Source organism: Macaca thibetana, chromosome X (genome assembly GCF_024542745.1).
Source record: "Macaca thibetana thibetana isolate TM-01 chromosome X, ASM2454274v1, whole genome shotgun sequence".
Lineage (NCBI taxonomy): Eukaryota > Metazoa > Chordata > Mammalia > Primates > Cercopithecidae > Macaca > Macaca thibetana.
The window spans coordinates 82,293,835-82,317,063 of record NC_065598.1 but is presented as its reverse complement, the minus strand read 5'-3'; the positions used below and the strand labels follow the sequence as shown (position 1 = coordinate 82,317,063).

General features: G+C 35.1%; 2 protein-coding genes across 2 annotated transcripts in view; one reads left to right on the top strand and one right to left on the bottom strand.

Moving 5' to 3' along the window:
* Positions 1 to 23,229, bottom strand: part of DACH2 (dachshund family transcription factor 2) — a 691,023-nt gene that overhangs the window by 664,186 nt on the left and 3,608 nt on the right. The window lies entirely within an intron of this gene.
* Positions 12,599 to 15,255, top strand: LOC126946333 (putative elongation factor 1-alpha-like 3). Its single transcript, XM_050776504.1, has 2 exons — positions 12,599 to 14,479; positions 14,520 to 15,255. Exons 1-2 carry the CDS (start codon positions 13,851 to 13,853, stop codon positions 15,004 to 15,006), a joined length of 1,116 nt encoding a protein of 371 aa, XP_050632461.1. The 5' UTR covers positions 12,599 to 13,850; the 3' UTR covers positions 15,007 to 15,255.

The window sequence follows — 23,229 nt, the reverse complement described above, 5'->3', positions numbered from 1 at the left end:
TTTGGAAGGTACAGAATGCACAGGTAATAATAAGCACACAAAAAACCACAGAATATTGTAACACTGTAAATGTGGTGTGTAAACTACTCTTATACTAAGTAGAAAGACTAAACAATGAACCAATGAAAAACAAGAACTACAACATATCAAGACATAGTCAGTCCCATACAATATGAATGGAAACAATAAAAGGTTAAAAAACAAGGGGACAAAGTTATGGCATAAGGTTTTTATTAGTTGTCTTTTTGGGTTTTTTTAATGCAAAGTGTGAAGTTTTTTCAGCTTAAAATAATGGGTTATAAGATAGTATTTGCAAAACTCATGGTAAATTCAAACCAAAAGACGTGCAAAAGAAACACAAAAAATAAAAAGGAAAAAACTGAATTATATCACTGAGAAAGTCACCTTCCTAGATGAAGAAAGGAAGGAAAAAAAAAGACAAGAAAACAAATAACAAAATGGCAGAAGTCCTTATCAATAACACTGAATGTAAGTAGACTAAACTCTCTAATCAAAACATATAGAGTGTTTGAATGGATGAAAAAAAAAAAAAAAGACCCATTGATCTGTTGCCCACAAGAAACACACTTCACCTATAAAGACACACAAAGACTGAAACTAAAGGGATAGGAAAAAATATTCCATGCCAATGGAAACCAGAGAAGCATAGGAGTCACTCTATTTATATCAGACAAAATAAATCTCAAGACAAAAACTATAAAAAGAGACAAGGAAGGTCACTATATAATGATAAAGGGGTCAATTCAGCAAGAGGATATAATAATTGTAAATATCTATGCACCCAATAATGGAGCATCCAGCCATATAAAGAAAATATGATTAGAGCTAAAGAGAGAGATAAACTCTAATTCAATAACAGCTGGAGATTTCAACACCTTACTTTCAACACTGGACAGATCTTCCAGACAGAAAAACCAAAAAGAAACATCAGACTTAATCTACACTATAGACCAAATGGATCTAATAGACAATTGCAGAATATTTCATACAAGAGCTGCAGGATACACATTATTTTCCTCAGCACATGGATCATTCTCAAGGACATACCATATGTTAAATGATAAAACAAGTCTTAAAACATTCAAAAAACTTGAAATAATATCAAACATCTTCTCTGACTACAATGGAATAAAACTATAAATGAATATCAACAGGAATTTTGGAAACTATATGAAGACATGGAAATTAAGCAATATGCTCCTGAATGACCAGTGGGTCCATAAAGAAATTAAGAAGCAAACTGAAAATTGTACTGAAACAAATGATAATAAAAACACAAAATACCAAACCTATGGGATTCAGCAAAAGCAATAATAAGAGGGAAGTTTATAGCTGTAAGTGCCTACATCAAAAAAGAAGAAAAACTTCAAATAAACTATCTAACATTACACCTAAAAGAATTTAAAAAGCAAGAGCAAATCAAACTCAAAATTAGTAGAAGAAAATAAATAATAAAATTAGGAGAGAAATAAAATTGAAATTATAGAAAACAAAAGATTTATTAAAAAAAAAAATTGATTTGTTAAACAAAATTTACAAACCCTTAACCAGACTAAGAAAAAAAAGAGAGAAAATCCCAATAAACAAAATTAGAATTGAAAAAAGGAGACATTACAATGGATACTGCAGAAATTCAAAGGATCATTAGTGTTTACTATGAGCAAGTATATGCCAATAAATTGGAAAACCTAAAAGAAATGAACAAATTCCTAGATACATACATACCAAGATTGAAACAGAAAGAAATTCAAAACCTGAACAGTTCAGTAACAAGTAATGACATTGAAGCAGTAACAAAATTCTCCCAGTAAAGAAAAGCCTGGGGTCCCAGAGCAAGATGGCCGAATAAGAACAGCTCCAGTCTCTAGCTCCCAGCATAAGCGACACAGAAAACGGGTGATTTCTGCATTTTCAACTGAGGTACTGGGTTCATCTCACTGGGGAGTGCCAGATAATCAGCGCTGGTCAGCTGGTGCAGCCCGACCAGCAAGAGCTGAAGCAGGCAGGGCGAGGCATTGCCTCACTTGGGAAGCACAAGGGGGAAGTGAATTCCTTTTCCTAGCCAGGGGAACTGAGACACACAACACCTGGAAAATCGGGTAACTCCCATCCTAATACTGCGCTTTACCAAGGGTCTTAGCAAACGGCACACCAGTGGATTATATCCCAGCCCTGGCTGGGAGGGCCCCACGCCCGCCCTTGGAGCCTCCCTCATTGCTAGCACAGCAGTCTGCTATATAACTGCAAGGCAGCAGTGAGGCTGGGGGAGGGGCGCCTGCCATTGCTGAGGCTTAAGTAAGTAAACAAAGCTGCCTGGAAGCTCGAACTGGGTGGAGCCCACAGTAGCTCAAGGAGGCCTGCCTGTCTCTGTAGACTCCACCTCTGGAGACAGGGCATAGCTAAACAAAAAGCAGCAGAAACCTCTTCAGATGCAAATGACCCTGTCTGACAGCTTTGAAGAGAGCGGTGGCTCTCCCAACATGGAGGTTGAGATCTGAGAACAGACAGACTGCCTGCTCAAGTGGGTCCCTGACACCTGAGTAGCCTAACTGGGAGACATCCCCCACTAGGTGCAGACCAACATCCCACACCTCACACGGTGGGGTACACCCCGAGACGAAGCTTCCAGAGCAAGAATCAGACAGGAACACTCGCTGTTCAGCAATATTCTGTCTTCCACAGCCTCTGCTGCTGATACCCAGGCAAACAGGGTCTGGAGTGGACCTCAAGCGTTCTCCAACAGACCTAGAGCTGAGGGTCCTGACTGTTAGAAGGAAAACTAACAAACAGAAAGAACACCCGCACCAAAACCCCATCAGTACATCACCATCATCAAACACCAAAGGCAGATTAAACCACAAAGATGGGGAAAAAGCAGGGCAGAAAAGCTGGAAATTCAAAAAATAAGAGCGCATCTCCCCCTCCAAAGGAACGCCGCTCATCGCCAGCAACGGATCAAAGCTGGACGGAGAATGACTTTGACGAGTTGAGAGAAGATGGCTTCAGTCCATCAAACTTCTCAGAGCTAAAGGACGAATTACGTACCCAGTGCAAAGAAACTAAAAATCTTGAAAAAAGAATGGAAGAATGGATAACTAGAATAATCAATGCGGAGAAGGCCATAAACGAATGGACAGAGATAAAAACCATGACACAAGAAATACGTGACAAATGCACAAGCTTCAGTAACCGACTTGATCAACTGGAAGAAAGAGTATCAGTGACTGAGGATCAAATGAATGAAATGAAGCAAGAAGAGAAGTCTAAAGAAAAAAGACGAAAAAGAAATGAACAAAGCCTTCAAGAAGTATGGGATTATGTGAAAAGACCAAATCTACATCTGATTGGGGTGCCTGAAAGTGAGGGGGAAAATGGAACCAAGTTGGAAAACACTCTTCAGGATATCATCCAGGAGAACTTCCCCAACCTAGTAGGGCAGGCCAACATTCAAATTCAGGAAATACAGAGAACGCCACAAAGATACTCCTCGAGAAGAGCAACTCCAAGACATAATTGCCAGATTCACCAAAGTTGAAATGAAGGAAAAACTGTTAAGGGCAGCCAGAGAGAAAAGTCAGGTTACGCACAAAGGGAAGCCCATCAGACTAACAGCAGATCTCTCGGCAGAAACTCTACAAGCCAGAAGAGAGTGGGGGCCAATATTCAACATTCTTAAAGAAAAGAATTTTCAACTCAGAATTTCATATCCAGCCAAACTAAGTGTCATCAGTGAAGGAGAAATAAAATCCTTTACAGATAAGCAAATGCTTAGAGATTTTGTCACCACCAGGCCTGCCCTACAAGAGACCCTGAAGGAAGCACTAAACATGGAAAGGAACAACCAGTACCAGCCATTGCAAAACCATACCAAAATGTAAAGACCATCAATGCTACGAAGAAACTGCATCAACTAACGAGCAAAATAACCAGCTAATATCACAATGACAGGATCAAGTTCACACATTACAATATTAACCTTAAATGTAAATGGACTAAATGCTCCAATTAAAAGACACAGACTGGCAAACTGGATATAGAGTCAAGACCCATCAGTTTGCTGTATTCAGGAGACCCATCTCACATGCAGAGACACACATAGGCTCAAACTAAAGGGATGGAGGAAGATCTACCAAGTAAATGGAGAACAAAAAAAAAAGCAGGGGTTGCAATACTAGTCTCTAATAAAACAGACTTTAAACCATCAAAGATCAAAAGAGACAAAGAAGGCCATTACATAATGGTAAAGGGGTCAATTCAACAGGAAGATCTAACTATCCTAAATATATATGCACCCAATACAGGAGCACCCAGATTCATAAAGCAAGTCCTTAGAGACTTACAAAGAGACTTAGATTCCCATACAATAATGATGGGAGACTTCAACACTCCACTGTCAACATTAGACAGATCAACAAGACAGAAAGTTAACAAGGTTATCCAGGAATTGAACTCAACTCTGCACCAAGCAGACGTAATAGACATCTACAGAACTCTCCACCCCAAATCAACAGAATATACATTCTTCTCAGCACCACATCACACTTATTCCAAAATTGACAACATAATTGGAAGTAAAGCACTCCTCAGCAAATGTAAAAGAACAGAAATTATAACAAACTCTCTCTCAGACCACAGTGCAATCAAACTAGGACTCAGGACTAAGAAACTCAATCAAAACCACTCAACTACATGGAAACTGAACAACCTGCTCCTGAATGACTACTGGGTACATCACAAAAATGAAGGCAGAAATGAAGATGTTCTTTGAAACCAATGAGAACAAAGATACAACATACCAGAATCTCTGGGACACATTTAAAGCAGTGTGTAGAGGGAAATTTATAGCACTAAATGCCCATAAGAGAAAGCTGGAAAGATCTAAAATTGACACTCTAACATCACAATTAAAAGAACTGGAGAAGCAAGAGCAAATACATTCAAAAGCTAGCAGAAGGCAAGAAATAACTAAGATCAGATCAGAACTGAAAGAGATAGAGACACAAAAAACCCTCCAAAAAATCAATGAATCCAGGAGTTGGTTTTTTGAAAAGATCAACAAAATTGATAGACCGCTAGCAAGACTAATAAAGAAGAAAAGAGAGAAGAATCAAATAGACACAATAAAAAATTATAAAGGGGATATCACCACCAACCCCACAGAAATACAAACTACCATCAGAGAATACTATAAACTCCTCTATGCCAATAAACTAGAAAATCTAGAAGAAATGGATAATTTCCTGGACACTTACACTCTCGCAAGACTAAACCAGGAAGAAGTTGAATCCCTGAATAGACCAATAGCAGGCCCTGAAATTGAGGCAATAATTAATAGCCTACCAACCAAAAAAAGTCCAGGACCAGATGGATTCACAGCTGAATTCTACCAGAGGTACAAGGAGGAGCTGGTACCATTCCTTCTGAAACTACTCCAATCAATAGAAAAAGAGGGAAACCTCCCTAACTCATTTTATGAGGCCAACATCATCCTGATACCAAAGCCTGGCAGAGACACAACAAAAAAAAGAGAATTTTAGACCAATATCCCTGATGAACATTGATGCAAAAATCCTCAATAAAATACGGGCAAACCTAATCCAGCAGCACATCAAAAAGCTTATCCACCATGATCACGTGGGCTTCATCCCTGGGATGCAAGGCTGGTTCAACATATGCAAATCAATAAACGTAATCCAGCATATAAACAGAACCAAAGACAAAAACTACATGATTATCTCAATAGATGCAGAAAAGGCCTTTGACAAAATTCAACAGCCCTTCATGCTAAAAACGCTCAATAAATTCAGCATTGATGGAATGTATCTCAAAATAATGAGAGCTATTTATGACAAACACACAGACAATATCATATTGAATGGGTAAAAATTGGAAGCATTCCCTTTGAAAACTGGCACAAGACAGGGATGCCCTCTCTCACCACTCCTATTCAACATAGTGTTGGAAGTTCTGGCTAGGGCAATCAGGCAAGAGAAAGAAATCAAGGGTATTCAGGTAGGAAAAGAAGAAGTCAAATTGTCCCTGTTTGCAGATGATATGATTGTATATTTTGAAAACCCCATCATCTCAGCCCAAAATCTCCTTAAGCTGATAAGAATCTTCAGCAAAGTCTCAGGATACAAAATTAATGTGCAAAAATCACAAGCATTCTTATACACCAGTAACAGACAAAGAGAGAGCCAAATCAGGAATGAACTTCCATTCACAATTGCTTCAAAGAGAATAAAATACTTAGGAATCCAACTTATAAGGGATGTGAAAGACCTCTTCAAGGAGAACTACAAACCACTGCTCAGTGAAATAAAAGAGGACACAAACAAATGGAAGAACATACCATGCTCATGGATAGGAAGAATCAATATCGTGAAAATGGCCACAGTGCCCAAGGTAATTTATAGATTCAAAGCCATTCCCATCAAGCTACCGATGACTTTCTTCACATAATTGGAAAAAACTGCTTTAAAGTTCATATGAAACCAAAAAAGAGCCTGCATTGCCAAGACCATCCTAAGTCAAAAGATCAAAGCTGGAGGCATCATGCTACCTGACTTCAAACTATACTACAAGGCTACAATAACCAAAACAGCATGGTACTGGTATAGTACAAAACAGAGCTATAGACCAATGGAACAGAACAGAGTCCTCAGAAATAATACCACACATCTACAGCCATCTGATCTTTCACAAACCTCAGAAAAACAAGAAATGGGGAAAGGATTCCCTATTTAATAAATGGTGCTGGGAAAATTGGCTTGCCATATGTAGAAAGCTGAAACTGGATCCATTCCTTACTCCTTATACGAAAATTAATTCAAGATGGATTAGAGACTTAAATGTTAGACCTAATACCATAAAAACCCTAGAAGAAAACCTAGGTAATACCATTCAGGACAGAGGCATGGGCAAGGACTTCATGACTAAAACACCAAAAGCAACGGCAACAAAAGCCAAAATTGACAAATGGGATCTAATTAAACTAAAGAGCTTCTGCACAGCCAAGGAAACTACCATCAGAGTGAACAGGCAACCTACAGAATGGGAGAAAATTTTTGCAATCTACTCATCTGACCAAGGGCTAATATCCAGAACCTACAAAGAACTCAAACAAATTTACAAGAAAAAAACAAACAACCCCATCAAAAAGTGGGCCAAGGATATGAACAGACATTTCTCAAAAGAAGACATTCATACAGCCAACAGACACATGAAAATATGCTCGTCATCACTGGCCATCAGAGAAATGCAAATCAAAACCACAATGAGATACCATCTCACACCAGTTAGAATGGCGATCATTAAAAAGTCAGGAAACAACAGGTGCTGGAGAGGATGTGGAGAAATAGGAACACTTTTACACTGTTGGTGGGATTGTAAACTGGTTCAATCATTGTGGAAAACAGTATGGCGATTCCTCAAGGATCTAGAACTAGAAATACCATATGACCCAGCCATCCCATTACTGGGTATATACCCAAAGGATAATAAATCATGCTGCTATAAAGACACATGCACATGTATGTTTATTGTGGCACTATTCACAATAGCAAAGACTTGGAATCAACCCAAATGTCCATCAGTGACAGATTGGATTAAGAAAATGTGGCACATATACACCATGGAATACTATGCAGCCATAAAAAAAGATGAGTTTGTATCCTTTGTAGGGACATGGATGCAGCTGGAAACCATCATTCTCAGCAAACTATCACAAGAACAGAAAACCAAACACCGCATGTTCTCACTCATAGGTGGGAATTGAACAATGAGATCACATGGACTCTAGAAGGGGAACATCACACACCGGGGCCTATTATGGGGAGGGGGGAGGGGGGAGGGATGACATTGAGAGTTATACCTGATGTAAATGACGAGTTGATGGGTGCTGACGAGTTGATGGGTGCAGCACACAAACATGGCACAGGTCTACAAATGTAACAAACCTGCACGTTGTGCACATGTACCCTAGAACTTAAAGTATAATAATAAAAATAAAATAAATTAAAAAAAGAAAAGCCTGGGACCTGAAGGCTTTACTGATAAATTCTACCAAACATTTAAAAAAGAATGAAACCCCATACTACTCAAACTATTCCAAAAAAATAGAGGAGGAGGGAATACTTCCACACTGAATCTATGAGGCCAGTATTAACCTGACACCCAAACCAGATAAAAACACATCAAAAATGAAAACTACAGTCCAATACCTCATATGAATTTGATGTAAAAATCCTCAGCAAAATATTAGCAAGCCAAATTCAGGAATACATTAGAAAGATCATTCATTCAACATGACCAAGTGGGATTTATCGCTGGGATGCAAGGCTGGTTCAGCATATACAAATCAATTGCTTTGACACATCATATCAACAGAATAAAGAATAAAAACTATGTAATCATTTCAAATGATGCTAGAAAAGCATTTGGTGAAGTCCAACATCCTTCATGTTAAAAAGCCTCAAAAAACTGGGGATAGAAGGAATATATCTCAACATAATAAGAGCCATATATGACAGACCCACAGCTAGTATCATACTAAATGGGGAAAAACTGAAAGCCTTTCCTTTAAGATCTGGAACATGACAAGGATGCCCACTATCATCGCTGTTATTCAACATAGTACTGGAAGGCCTAGCTAGAGCAATCACACAAGAAAAAAATATAAAGGGCAGCCAAATTAAAAAGGAAGAAGTCAAACTATGCTTGTTTGCAGATGATATGATCTTATATTTGGAAAAACATAAAGACTGCACAAGAAAGTTGTTAGAACTGATAAACAAATTAAGTAAAATTACAGAATACGAAATCAACGTACAAATATCAGTGGCATTTCTATATGCCAGCAGTGAACAATCTGAAAAAGAAAAAATTATAAAACTTACATGGAACAACAAAAGACCCAGAATAACCAAACCTACCCTAACCAGAAAAGCAAAACTAGAAGAGTCTTATTACCTTACTTCAAATTATACTACAGAGCTATAAGGAACCAAAACAGCATGTTACTGGCATAAAAACAGATATATACACCGATTGGAACAGAATAGAGAACCCAGAAGCAAATCCGCAAACCTACAGTGAACTCATTTTCAACAAAGGTGCCAAAAATATACCCTAGGGAAAAGAAAATCTCTTCAATAAAGAGTGCTGGGAAAAGTGGAAATGTATACACAGAGGAATGAAGCTAGATCCCTATGTCTCACCATATGAAAAAATCAAATCAAAATGGATTAAAGACTTAAATCTAACACCTCAAACTGTGAAACTGCTACAACTTTGGGGAAGATCTCCAGGGTATTGGTCTGGGCAAAGATTTCTTGAGCAACACCCCCACAAGTATAGGCAACCAAAGCAAAAATGAACAAACGGGATCACATCCAGTTAAAAAGCTTCTGCACAGTAAAGGATACATTTAATAAAGTGAAGAGACAACCCACAAAATAGAAGAAAATATTTGCAAACTACCCATGTGACAAGGGATTAATAACCAGAATATATAAGGAGCTCAAACAACTATATATGAAAAAAATCTGATAATCCAATTAAAAAAAAATGAGTGAAAGATTTGAGAAGACATTTCTCAAATGGCAAACAGGTATAAGAAAAGGTGCCCAACATCATTTGTCATCAGAGAAATGCAAATCAAAACTACAATGAGATACCCTCTCACCCCAATTTAAATTGCTTATATCCAAAGGACAGGCAATAATAAATACTGGTGAGGATGTAGAGAAAAGCGGAGCTTCATACATTGGTGGAAATGTAAGTTAGTACAACAACTATGGAGAACATTTTGGAGCATCCTCAAAAAACTAAAATTTGATCTACCATTTGATCCAGCAATACCACTGCAGAGTATATACACAAAAGAAACAAAATCAGTATATCAAAGAGATACCTGCACTCCCTTGTTCATTGCAGCACTGTTTACGATAGCTAAGATTTGGAAGCAACGTAAGTTCCATCAACAGATGAATGGATAAAGAAAATGTGGTACACAATTGCCCCAAAAAGAATAAAATACCTCTGAATACAGTGAACCAGAGAGGTGAAAGATCTCTACAATGAGAATTACAAAACACTGATTAAAAAAAAAAATCAGAGACAATACGAATGGAAAAACATCCCATCCCATGCTTATGGGTAGAAAGAATCAGTATCATTAAAATGGTCACACTGCCCAAAGCAATTTACAGATCCGATGCTATTCCTATCAAACTACCAATGACATTCTTCACAAAACTAGAAAAAAAAAAAAAAACTATTTTAAAATTCATATAGAACCAAAAAAGAGCCCGAATAGCCAACGCATTCCTAAGCAAAAAGAACAAAGCTGGAGGCATCATGTTACCCAACTTCATACTATATTACAGGACTACAGTAATCAAAAAAGCATGGTACTGATAAAAAAACAGACACACAGACCAATGGAACAGAATACAGAACCCAGAAACAAGGCCGCACACTTACAACAACCTGATCTTCAACAAACCTGACAAAGACAAACAATGAGGAAAAGACTCCCTATTCAATAAATGGTGCTGGGATAACTATCTAGACATATGCAGAAGACTGAAGCTGGACCCCTTCCTTACACCATATACTAAACTCAACTCGAGAAGGATTAAAGTCTTAAATGTAAAACTCAAAACTATTAAAATCCTGGAAGGCAACCTAGTCAATACCATCCTGGACAGAGGAACGGCCAAAGACTTCATGACAAAGACACCAAAGGCAACCGAGACAAAAGCAAAAATTGACAAATGGAATCTAATTAAATTTAAGAGCTTCTGAACAGCAAAAGAAACTATCAACAGAGTGAACAGACAGTCTACAGAATGGGAGAAAATATTTGCAAACTATGCATTTGATAAAGGTAATATCAAATATCTGTAAGGAACTTAAACAATTTTACAAGAAAAAAACAAACCACCCCATTAAAAAGTGAGCAAACACTTTTCAAAAGAAGACAGACATGTGACCAACAAGCATATGAAAAAAGTTCAATATCACTGATCATTAGAGAAACCAAATCAAAACCACAAGGAGATACCATGTCACACCAGTCAGAATGGCTATTACTAGAAAGCAAAAATAAAAAATAAAAAAAATAAATAACATGCTGGCGAGGTTGCAGAGAAAAGGGAACACTTATACACTGCTGGGCAGAGTGTAAATTAGTTCAACCATTGTGTAAAACAGTTTAGTGATCCCTCAAAGAGCTAAAAGCAGAACTACTATTTGAGCAATCCCAGTACTGGGTATATAACCAAAGGAATATAATTTGTTTTATTATAAAGACAAACGTGTGTGTCTGTTCATTGCAACGCTATTCACAATAGCAGACATAGAATCAACATAAATGCCCATCAATGACAGAACGGATAAAAAAAGTGATACATATACACCATGGAATATTATGCGGCCATAAAAGATAATGAGATTGTGTCTTTTGTGGGAGGGTAGAGGCTATGATCCTCAGCAAACTAATGCAAGAACAGAAAACTAAATAGCACATATTCTCACTTGTAAGTGGGAGCTAAATGATGAGAACTTATGAACGCAAAGAAGTAAACAACAGACACTGGGATATACTTAAGTGGGGAGGGTGGGAGGAGAAAGAGGAGCAGAAAAGATTATTATTGGTTACTGGGCTTAATTCCTGGGTGATGAAATAATCTGTATAACAAATCCCAGTCACATGAGTCTACCTATGTAACAAAACTACACAGGTATTCCTGAATCTAAAATAAACATTAAAAAAAGAAAATGTGGTATATACACACGATGGAGTCCTATCAGCCATAAAAAAGAATGAGACCCAGTCATTGGAAACTACATGTATGGAACTGGAGATCATTATGCTAAATGAAATAATCCAGGCACAGGAAGACACACATCACATGTTCTCACTTATTTGTGGGATCTTAAAATCAAAAAAAAAAAAAAAACAATGAGCTAATGGACACAGAAAGTAGAAGGATGGTTACCAGAGGCTTGGAAGAATAGTGAGGGGCTGGAGGGAAGGTGGGGATGGTTAATGGGTACAAAAAAAATAGAGGGAATGAATAAGACCTACTATTTGATAGTACAATAGGGTGACTAGAGTCAATATAACTTAATTGTACATTTTAAAATAACTTAGAGTGTAAATAAATTGTTTGTAACTCAAAGAATAAATGCTTGAGTGGATGGATACCCCACTCTCCATGATGTGGTTATTTCATATTGCATGCTATATCAAAATATCTCATGTACCCCATAAATACATACATCTACTATGTAACCACAAAAATTTTTAAAAATAACTTAAAAATAAACTTTTACCTAAAAAATGTATACACAAAAATATAAATAATTTATTCTCAACACATTTCAAAAATGTGCTATGGCAAGCTAGAATCAATCAAACAGAACAGGAATAGTAAGAACATTTACCAAGGATATGTAAATGGACATTTTATAATTTTTTAATTAAAGTAACATTTACAAGAATACTAAACGAATATTACTTTAATATAACATGTATACAAATGTTTTATTAAGGTTTTTAATGCCGCCTCAAATGGAATAATATTTCTACATTTTGCCTTTAGTAATTTTTCTTTTTATTCACAGCTAATATTTGTATGTCTTTTGTTCCTGTTCATTATTAATTTGATTAATCTTACCACTAAAATGAAGACAATTAAAAGGGATAATTCATTCAAGAACTCTATGCATATGCCTTTATCAGTACACTCTATACTGCCTACTTCCCCCCTATCAGTTAGTTCCTGGTCTATTCTCTATTTACATTAGAAACATTTTCTCAACAAGTTTTTTCCACCCTTTTTTAGCTTCATTCCTTTGTTCATTCCCAAATAGAACTCTATCAATGCTAACATGACCAAAATATAGTCCTCCTGTCTGTAAAATCAAGAGGCTTCCCAAATAACGGAAAACTAAATTATTGAGCTTCACTGCCCCTTCTTTGAAGGAACATGAATCCATATGGGACAAAGGCTTTTACATATTTCCCACTAATGTAGAGAAAGACCTCAAAAAAAAAGGAATTCTCGGATTTTATTTACATTTATAAACTGAGAACCATCTTGGAAACAAAAAAAAAAAATTAAAAAAAAAAGAAAACACCAAACTGAATACACAGCATATCTGTCATTCAATTCAATGAGACTAAACCATAAATAATGAAAGCTTTAGGCTGCTCTGCCTATGGAGTAGTCATTCCTTTGTTCCTTTACTTTCTTGATGAACTTACTTTCACTTGAAAACAAGGAAGAATAATAAAAGCTTTAGATTGTGGCAGAATAGGGATTATGTAAACATCATATGACTTCATAAAAAAGAACATGCTCCTAAAATAACAAAAACCTGTCAGTCCTCAAGGAACAATCCAAAAGAACTGCAAATGTAAGAATGTGGCTCTGTCAAATGTACGTATACCAATTAAACACTGGAGCAGTTACTACTCTCTTTAGAGGTCACAGTGTTCTATATGTGCCCATCATCAAAATGACTGCTCTTGACAGGATATAATCAGCATCAAGACTATATAATGTTCCTTTTCTTAATTGCAAGCTGAAAATCAATTAATTATTCTCTTCACAGAGTAGAAACGCTTCACAAAAATCTGATTTAGAGTTATACTCATCAATGCATTCCAACCCAAAGCTATAATTCCTCTGGTGTCAAGAAATTTTTATGTAACTGAAGGAAGATGGTTATTTAGGGGTTCTAAACACAGGAAAGTGTATTAAAGTAAACAACTGGCCTCATGTAATTTGCCAGGTTTTGATCTGCTAACACCTGTAATGACTACTGTATTCATTAAGAACGTGATTACAGGGACATCTCAGGTTGACTGTGCTGTCCTGATTAGTGTTGCTGGTGTTGGTGAATTTGAAGCTGGTATCTCCAAGAATGGGCAGACCAGTAAGCATGCCCTCCTGGCTTACACACTGGGTGTGAAACAGCTAATTGTTCATGTTAACAAAATGGATTCCACTGAGCCACCCTACAGCCAGAAGAGATACGAGGAAATCATTAAGGAAGTCAGCACTTACATTAAGAAAATTGGCTACAACCCCGACACAGTAGCATTTATGCCAATTTCTGGTCGGAATGATGACAACATGCTGGAGCCAAGTGCTAACGTGCCTTGGTTCAAGGGATGGAAAGTCACCTGTACAGATGGCAATGCCAGTGGAACCACACTGCTTGAGGCTCTGGACTACATCCTACCACCATCTCGTCCAACTGACAAGCCCTTGCGCCTGCCTCTCCAGGATGTCCACAAAATTGGTGATATTGGTACTGTACCTGTTGGTCAAGTGAAGACTGGTGTTCTCAAACCCGGTATGGTAGTCACCTTTGTTGCAGTCGATGTTACAACTGAAATAAAGTCTGTTGAAAGGCAACAGGAAGCTTTGAGTGAAATGAAGCTTTGAGTGAAATAAAGCTTTGAGTGAATTGAAATAAAGCTTTATTCCTGAGAACAATGTGGGCTTCAATGTCAAGAATGTGTCCGTCAAGGATGTTCGTTCTGGCAACATTGCTGGTGACAGCAAAAATGGCCCACCAATGAAAGCAGCCGGCATCACTGCTCAGGTGATTATCCTGAACCATCCAGGGCAAATCAGTGCTGGCTATGCCCCTGTACTGGATTGCCACATGGCTCACATTGCATGCAAGTTTGCTGAGCTGAAGGAAAAGACTGATCACCTTTCTGGTAAGCAGCTGGAAGATGGCTCTAAATTCTTGAAGTCTGGTGATGCTGCCATCATTGATATGGTTCCTGGCAACCTCGTGTGTATTAAAAGCTTCTCAGACTATCCTCCTCTGGGTCACTTTGCTGTTTGTGATGTGAGACAGACAGTTGGTGTGGGTGTCATCAAAGCAGTGAACCAGAAGGCTGCTGGAGCTGGCAAGGTCACCAAGTCTGCCCAGAAAGCTCAGAAGGCTAAATGAATATTATCCCTAATATCTGCCACCCCAGTCTTAATCAGTGGTGGAAGAAGAGTCTCTGAACTCTTTGTTTCAATTGGCCATTTAAGTTTAATAGTAAAAGACTGGTTAATGATAACAATGCATTGTAAAACCTTCAGAAGGAAATAAAAATGTTTTGTGGACCACTTCATTTTTTTTGTTTTTTTTTTTTTTGTGGGTTTTTTTTTTTTTTTGCATGTGGCAGTTTTAAGTTATTAGTTTTTAAAATCAATACTTTTTAATGGAAACAACTTGACCAAAATCTGTCACATAATTTTGAGACCCATTAAAAGAGAGTTTAATGAGAAAAAAAGTAAATAAAATTGAATATTAGAATAAGTAAATTTTATTTAGACAGGTAAATATGCCAAGAACATTTTATAATGCACTGCAAAGCCAAATCAATGTTATTTTAATTTTCCACATTTCTGAATTATATGTATTATTTATTCTTCCTTCCACTAATGTAGGTTAGCTGAGAGTTAACCATGAAACAATAAATCTCAACCTAGATAATGTGGAGATGAAACAATAAGAATGTAGCGAGTTCTTAGTATTACCACTTCCCCTGATAAGGAGACTTGCACATAGTAGGTGCTTACTAAATATTTGTCGAAATGAATTGAATTGGAAAATATCACACTTATATGTTTAAAATTAATATGCTAATTGGCTTATAAAGTGAGACCTGAAGATTGTATGCTATGCATAAAATGTACTATGGAGTAATGTTTTTTCTATGAACAAATTCCCCTTTTGCATACCTCAGATAAAAACCTAGGGGGAACTCACAGATTTTTCTACAAAATAAATTTAGAAGTTTAACAGGTTACAGGATATTTTCAAAGCAGCAAGCTTAACAGTAACATTAAACATTTAATTATACATGTTTGCAAATAATCTGGTTTTCTAAACTTATTTACATTTAAACATAACATATTAAAGGTCAATGTACTCTGGATGAATAAAAACAAATCACTCATCTGTTTTAATTTTTGGCATAATACTGTATAGGACCACATGCAAAGCAAATGATGCTCTAAGACTGAGGATCTTACTAATTTAAAACTCTTAACACAAATCAAAGCAAGCTTTTTAACATAAATTTTTTAAAAATCCACAGTTGCACATTTTATTACAAAAACATGTGTTTCATGGATTGATTAACTTTATGAATTTAACAATTCATATCCCTTTTAACAAATATATAAAAAGTTACTAAGGTCAATTAACTATGGTCATTCTTAAGTGGAAATACACGTTTTATTTCATGCTCCTTTTTATGTGTACTTTATAAGCACACTTTCTGCTCTCATAAAACTAAAATGCCTTGTTTTGTATCTTAATAACTGACTATTTTTAGTTGGACTTTCCTGGTATAATTCTAAAGACTGAAAAATGGTCTAATGTTTACTGATATAATGCATGAGGCAGATATGGGAAAGGAAATTTAAGGATTATTCAATAATAGATGTGGCAAAATTTTGTAATCTCAAATATTTCATAATTTAGTAAATATAATAGGAGGGATAATACAGCTTATACACCTTAAGCTAATGATAGCATAATGGTAGTCTGTACGGTCCATGAAAGAACAGACTGTTTTGTTCATTTCATTCACAGCACCTAGCACCTAGACCACTGCCTGGCACCACAAAGAATACCCTTAATAAATGCTCGACAGACACACACACACACACACACACACACACACATGCACACACACACACAGGCTATCATAACAAATCTAATCAGGAGCGATCAAAATGGTTGTGAAGAAGTTTTTAAAATTTCATTTAAATGCCAATAATTAAGTAGATAGACATGAATTTTCCAAATGTCTACAGCTTAAAGACAATACAGCAAAAGACATACTCACTGGTTGCCACTGCACTCCCGCCTGGGTGACAGAGCCAGACCTTGTCCCAAACAAAAACGAAAACAAAACACACACCAAAAAAAAAAACCCATACTCACTGGGATCTAACTTATGTCCTCTGGGGGGGTCAACTTGAGGTTTGGTAATTAAACTTCCTTGGATTGAACCCAAAAGGGGAACCATATCATAATGCATCCCATCTTATCATCAGTAGTGTTATATAGAGCAAGTCTTCGGTGTGTGCACATTTACTATCATTTTAGAATGATCAAGGCTTTGACTACATATATAATATTATATGGATGATCATATTAAATTTTTTACGTAGTTTCTGTGAATTTAGTATGCTTTAATATGGCACTAAACTCAAGATTCTTAAAATAGGTACTCTGTAATTGCACCTATACCCTACTACCAAAGGCCATTAAGCGACGGTATAGTCTTATATGATAATTACATATGTTTTCAAAACGTTTTTACTTCAGTATAGCAGGATATCTCATAATGCACACATAACATACATAATGCATTAACAGTATGATAATAAAAATAAATTTTTCTAAAGATTGTTTGTAAAAATAAATACATAATTAACATTGTTTGTGATGATAGTACTATATTTTTAGACAAACATGAGAGATAGACTTCTCACAAAATAACTGAAAGCTCAGAAACTAACATATTGCTGTAAGCTATAATGGTTATAACTGTTAATCCAATACACCTTTTATACAAACCCATAAACACATGAGTGGAAAAATAGCACAGATGTTCATCTCTAATGCAATTTCCATTCAATTTCCTAAGTGCGGTCCCTGTGTGCAAACTAGCTTAACGTTATGTTTAGCTTGCAAATTCTTTTAATAAATAATGAATGCAATAAAACTAGATCAATGGCAAGCTGAGAAATCATAAAAAAAAAAAAAGGCTTTTGTGTTCAGGCTGTTGCCCACTTCAAACTTTAATCCGGCGACAGATCAATATTACTTTTTTCTTTTAACCTATCACATAAATAGCAGATAGACTAAATGTAGCCCAAATGCTGTTACCAGCTAGTAGTTGCTAGCAACCTGATAAGATCACTGTACACAACTGCAATCGAATGCTATATACCTTTGTATACACACTACATTACGTACCATTAAACAGTCAATTTGTTTAAAAATAAAGATTATACAGCAATAAAAATACTGTGGTTTATTATTTTTTAAACTTTCTGGTACTATGTATTTTTCCAGTAGTATGATTACAAAGTTTCCACCACAATTTGCTCTAATAAACAAAGTAATTGTAATGGGTCAAAATAGTACACAGATACAAGTAGTTTCAACTTCAGGGTTCCTAGATTAAAGGAAATTTTACTCTTCAAAATTAATTACACCTGAAAGAATTAAGTTCTTTTAAATGGGTGGTGAGGAGGATAGTTCATGCAAATTTGAGTTTCCATTGGATTGGGTCTTAAGATTATTCAGTAAAAAAAATCAAATCACTATTTTTAACATGTATTTGTATTTCTAGTCACAGACTAGAAAGAAGGGAGGAAAATCCTCTTTTTACCAACTCATTTTGAATACACATGTATTTACTGTTTGAAAACAGGATCACAAGTCAACTGCCACAAGGGTTAGTGCTCATATCAAGTAGTATAAATCTAAATCACCAATAATCATTTTATGGTCTTAGGCTCACTTTACTTATTAATTCTTGCCTTTTCACAATATCTGAGCATCTCTACTGGGTTTTCACCTAAAGGAAATATCAAGAAGTCATACTTACTTTGAAGATGTACTTCATTTCAAATAGTCTAAATTCATATACTAGGTTTTGATACCTTTACATGTGTATTTGTGAAAGGTCTATGGCATGATTACAAATTGTTTTATATTGGATTTAAAATTTCAGGATTAGTATCTCTTCAATAACTGCATACTTCAACTATTTCTTACCTTTTGTTAAGGAACATCATAATCTGCAAAGAATTCTGATAAGAGAAATAAATGTGTGTATATGTGTATGCATAGTTGTATTCATTCAACAAATGTGAATTAAGTGTCTAATGTACACACAATATTAGGCTTCATGAACCTTTTCAAAGAACATTACTGGAGTTAAAAATGACTCCTCAGAAATTGTTATTATAAACCCAAGGTTTTGTTTTATGTAACAAATTCAGTTCTCTTTTAAGGATACCATGATAGGTATTGATAAAGATACCTTTTTCTTAAAGTATATTCAATTTTGCATAAAACAACTTGTGTTACTTCTTAAACTCAGTCTCAGTATAATATTTTCACCAATTTTAACATATAAATTTAGTGTTGAAGAAGGATGTGGTGAGATACCACCATGAATGCATTTACACGTTTTAAAGAAAATTTGAAAAAAAGTTAACTATTGTCCCATAATTTACTGAAGTTCATTTTAAACTTCTCTTTAAACTCTACCATAGATAATAGTATAGGTATCATAAACATCCAACATTAGCCTAACTGATGGAGATACAATTTTTCCTGAATTTGAGATCTAAACAGTATCATAGAACAGTGTTAACTGTTTTCCTATTCTAATAAAGGTAGGAATAAAATTATGATTAAGGAATACTGTATAGGCTTTCAAAGAGGATCTACTTCTAAAAACTGATTTTTAAAATACATATTCTTCAGAAAGCTGAATAAGAGAAAGTTTGAACCTCCTTTTTAAAATTTGCATTTTCAAATATCAGACTAACTGAAAAGTTATATCACCTACAATATTAAATTCAAAATATTTCACATCAGTTGACAGTATTGTTTCTCTCTCAGAATCAAGGAAACAAAGCCATGGGTTAAATGAAATGAAGGATGGTAGTTATGATATTTAAGGGAGGTAAGTAATAAATTTCACTAGAGTGATATCAAAGCTCCTTTTGGTGACCCTATGCTTTTCTATAGCTTAAGAAATTAAACTATAAAAGTAGCATTTATTGCTACTGGATAATTTATGATTTATAAATAATTACCCAGAATATAAATATATTAACATGAAATAAACTTTTCTGGGATTTTCAGCATTACAAAGTGAATAAATGATGAATACACAATGGACAGACTGTCTCCTTCCTACTAAAAAAAATACTAAATCCTGAAGGAGTTCTAAATCCCTTCATAAGAGTATATTGCAGCTGCATTAAGCCAACGAAAAGCTTATTAGTAAGGATTTAAAAACTAACACCCTTCTGTAATCAATCTGGATACAGTATTATTCTATTTATAGTGACACTTTCAATGTGTCCCAATCATATATTACTAATTCTCATTTTTCCTGCTATGATTAAATATTAATGTAGAGGCACTATTAAGCAGCTACACTATATTTAGGTTTTAATATGTTGATTTCTACCATTTTGGAATAGTTCACAATATAGTATGAGTATTGAGACTCTTTCCCACGAAAAATCTTAAGATTGATTTGGTATTTTTCTCCGATTCTCAAATAAAATAAATTTAGTTGTTCTAGCAGAAAATGGAAAAAGGGATGCCGCCACTTTAAAAGCTTCAATCTCTTTGACATTGCTGGCAGTGTATGGGAACATTAATGCATCTGTCATGATAACAAGCTAAGAATAACATCTAGACATCAAACCGAGCAGAGAATCCATCTAAAGTGATTCATTCAGATCTGTCTCATTGATTTATTAAACACAGGGCAACATCTGCAGCCTCACAGAGCCGCTTGGTGAAATGAATGCAAGATCAATTCAAATGGAAAAAAGTGTAAAAGAGATAAATCAAAACACAATTTGCATGCAGTTCCACAATCAGGCTTATTGGGTGCAAATGCTCAATTTCCCTTCCAAAGCAAATGTGTTTAAATGTTGTTTTATCTTTTTAGAATTGTGTGATCTGAAGTGACAGTGAAGAGTTTTGCAGGTTGAGATGGTGAAAGAGAAGAAAAGAGGAAATAAATGCAACCAAAGGCTTTTTGAATATGCAACAAGAATATCATTAATACCTAATTGTTTTGCTTTGAGGGAAAGGTTTGATGTCTTTTTCGCAAAAACATAATATTTTCAGTTTTGGATCAATTAGGATGGTTTTAATACATACTAAAAATGTATAGAGTAGATAACCCCAAATCATTTGTATCTCTAAATGCATAAGACGAAGTGCCACTGGAGAGCGAGATTACCAACTGAAATATAACGTGTTGTGATTAGGCTTTTCATAATTGTATTTGTCTGCTAGAAGCATGTTAAAGACATCTATGAATTTCATTAAGACAAAATAAGGTTACCTAAGAAAGCATCAAATAATTCAGACTTGATATCTTCTATAGGTATTAGGTATTTCCTGTGTAAAACCATATAAAACATTAATGTCTGAAGACCATCATGTACTAATTATTTATTGACATTCATGTGCTATACAGTGAGGATCATATAATACATAAAAATCCAAAGATATACTGCATCATGTCATGGATCATTTCTTTAATGCAGTATCCATCACCTAATAAATGAGTGAGGCGCATATGAATACCAGCTAAAGTAGTTAAATACAAAACTGTTGGTTATTCAGAAGCGTATATTTAAAATGAATGTAAACATGGAAGGTCTATGCATTGGCATATAATTATAATTGCTTTAATTATAATCTTGACATCATTCTTCTCATAAAGGACAGAGCATTGTTGACCATGTGGCTGCTTTTAACAGACAATATGACTGTCTTTTCATCATCCTATAGAATAGAATGTGCATTTACTACACAGATTCTTTTCTAAAATGTTTTTATCATTACTTAAAATGTAAGCGATACAGAATATTAGCTCAGGAAAGTGATTCCAGTTCTGCAAAAATTTGATGTTGCCTAACTGTAAATGTAAAACATAAATTTTCAAAGTAAATTATGCTACTCTATATAGATCATGAACTATAAAGTACTCATCAAGTTTGAATACAAAGCTAAACTCATTGAGTGCTCATAATAACCATATTTCTAGTATTTGAAAATAGTTTTAAAATGTTGTAAAATGTGCTTTGATATTAAAAATATCTTTAATAGAAAACCATATTCATGTTCTGTTTATATACTATCAAAATAACAAGAAACTACAATTGGAAATTTTAAGTTTAAAAACTGAATTCTATTTGGTTTGAATATATGTTGAATTATGTCTCCAAATGCATTACTAAAATGTTTTCTTCATCATACTTTCTTGTTTCGTCAAGCACCCATTTAACTCTAAATGACCGAATAACATTTAATCAGTTGGCCCTCAAACAAAATTAAATGCTGGTCATGAAATCTGACAATATTTTACTTTTATATTGATAGGTAGATAAAAAGAGAAACACTCAAATCTATTGATTGTTTAGTCATTTTCATATTTAGGGAAAACAATTTTAATTTAATATTTTACTGCTGCATTAAACTTAGGAGAATTTAGTAAGAAAAATCTATTGCATAAGAGTGAAAATTGTCTACATTCGCTCTCTAAACCTGCCTGTCCTCTCTGGTATTAAAAACTATAAGTTTTCTTGTACAAAATATTAAACAGAAATCACAGTGCTTTATCTGCAAAAACAAAATCCAAAACGGTATAGTGTTTTTTTCCCATTTAATGTTGATTATTTTTATCATCCTTTAAAAAAAATCCTCAAAATAATATCCTTATAATTAATTTTGGAAGTTAACAATCATGAAGGAAAAACGTTGTACAGTTCTTTGAAATTACAGAGATGTAAACCTTGACTTGTCAAACAGAACAATGAATGGTCAGGAGTTTTAATCTTACTATCTCTCTAGTAGTTGAAGCAGATATTATTTCTTAACTTCTTTTCTAGGAAGACAACTAAATATTTCAATAATTGGCTAATAACAAAATAGTTAATATAAGGCACTGGTAGTTCTTGCTGTGACTTTCAGTACTATCAAAGAAACAATTATGTATATATTTTACTCATTCATTTTTCTTCAGTGTACACAATGGGCACTGAAGCAAATCAAAATGTCACTTCGTAGTAATACCTTAAGGTCCTTGAAAATGACCAATTTGAAAACAGTCCATTTTGTGTGTTCTGGGATGGCATAGAAAGCATTCCAAATGCTCTAAGTCAGGACTTGTACTCTTCCCCACATACTTGACAGAGAGGGGAATAAATGTTTATTATACAGGAAGAGAAAATTGCCAATGACACCATTACAAATAGGCCTTCCATTCAACAACATATAATGAACATTTATCCATCAAGCAATGAAGATGAATCTTCTTTGAAATAAGAATGGTGTTTAAGAGTTTCTATTCGCTAAACATTTACTTTTTTCTTGCACTTCCCTCCCTGCTCT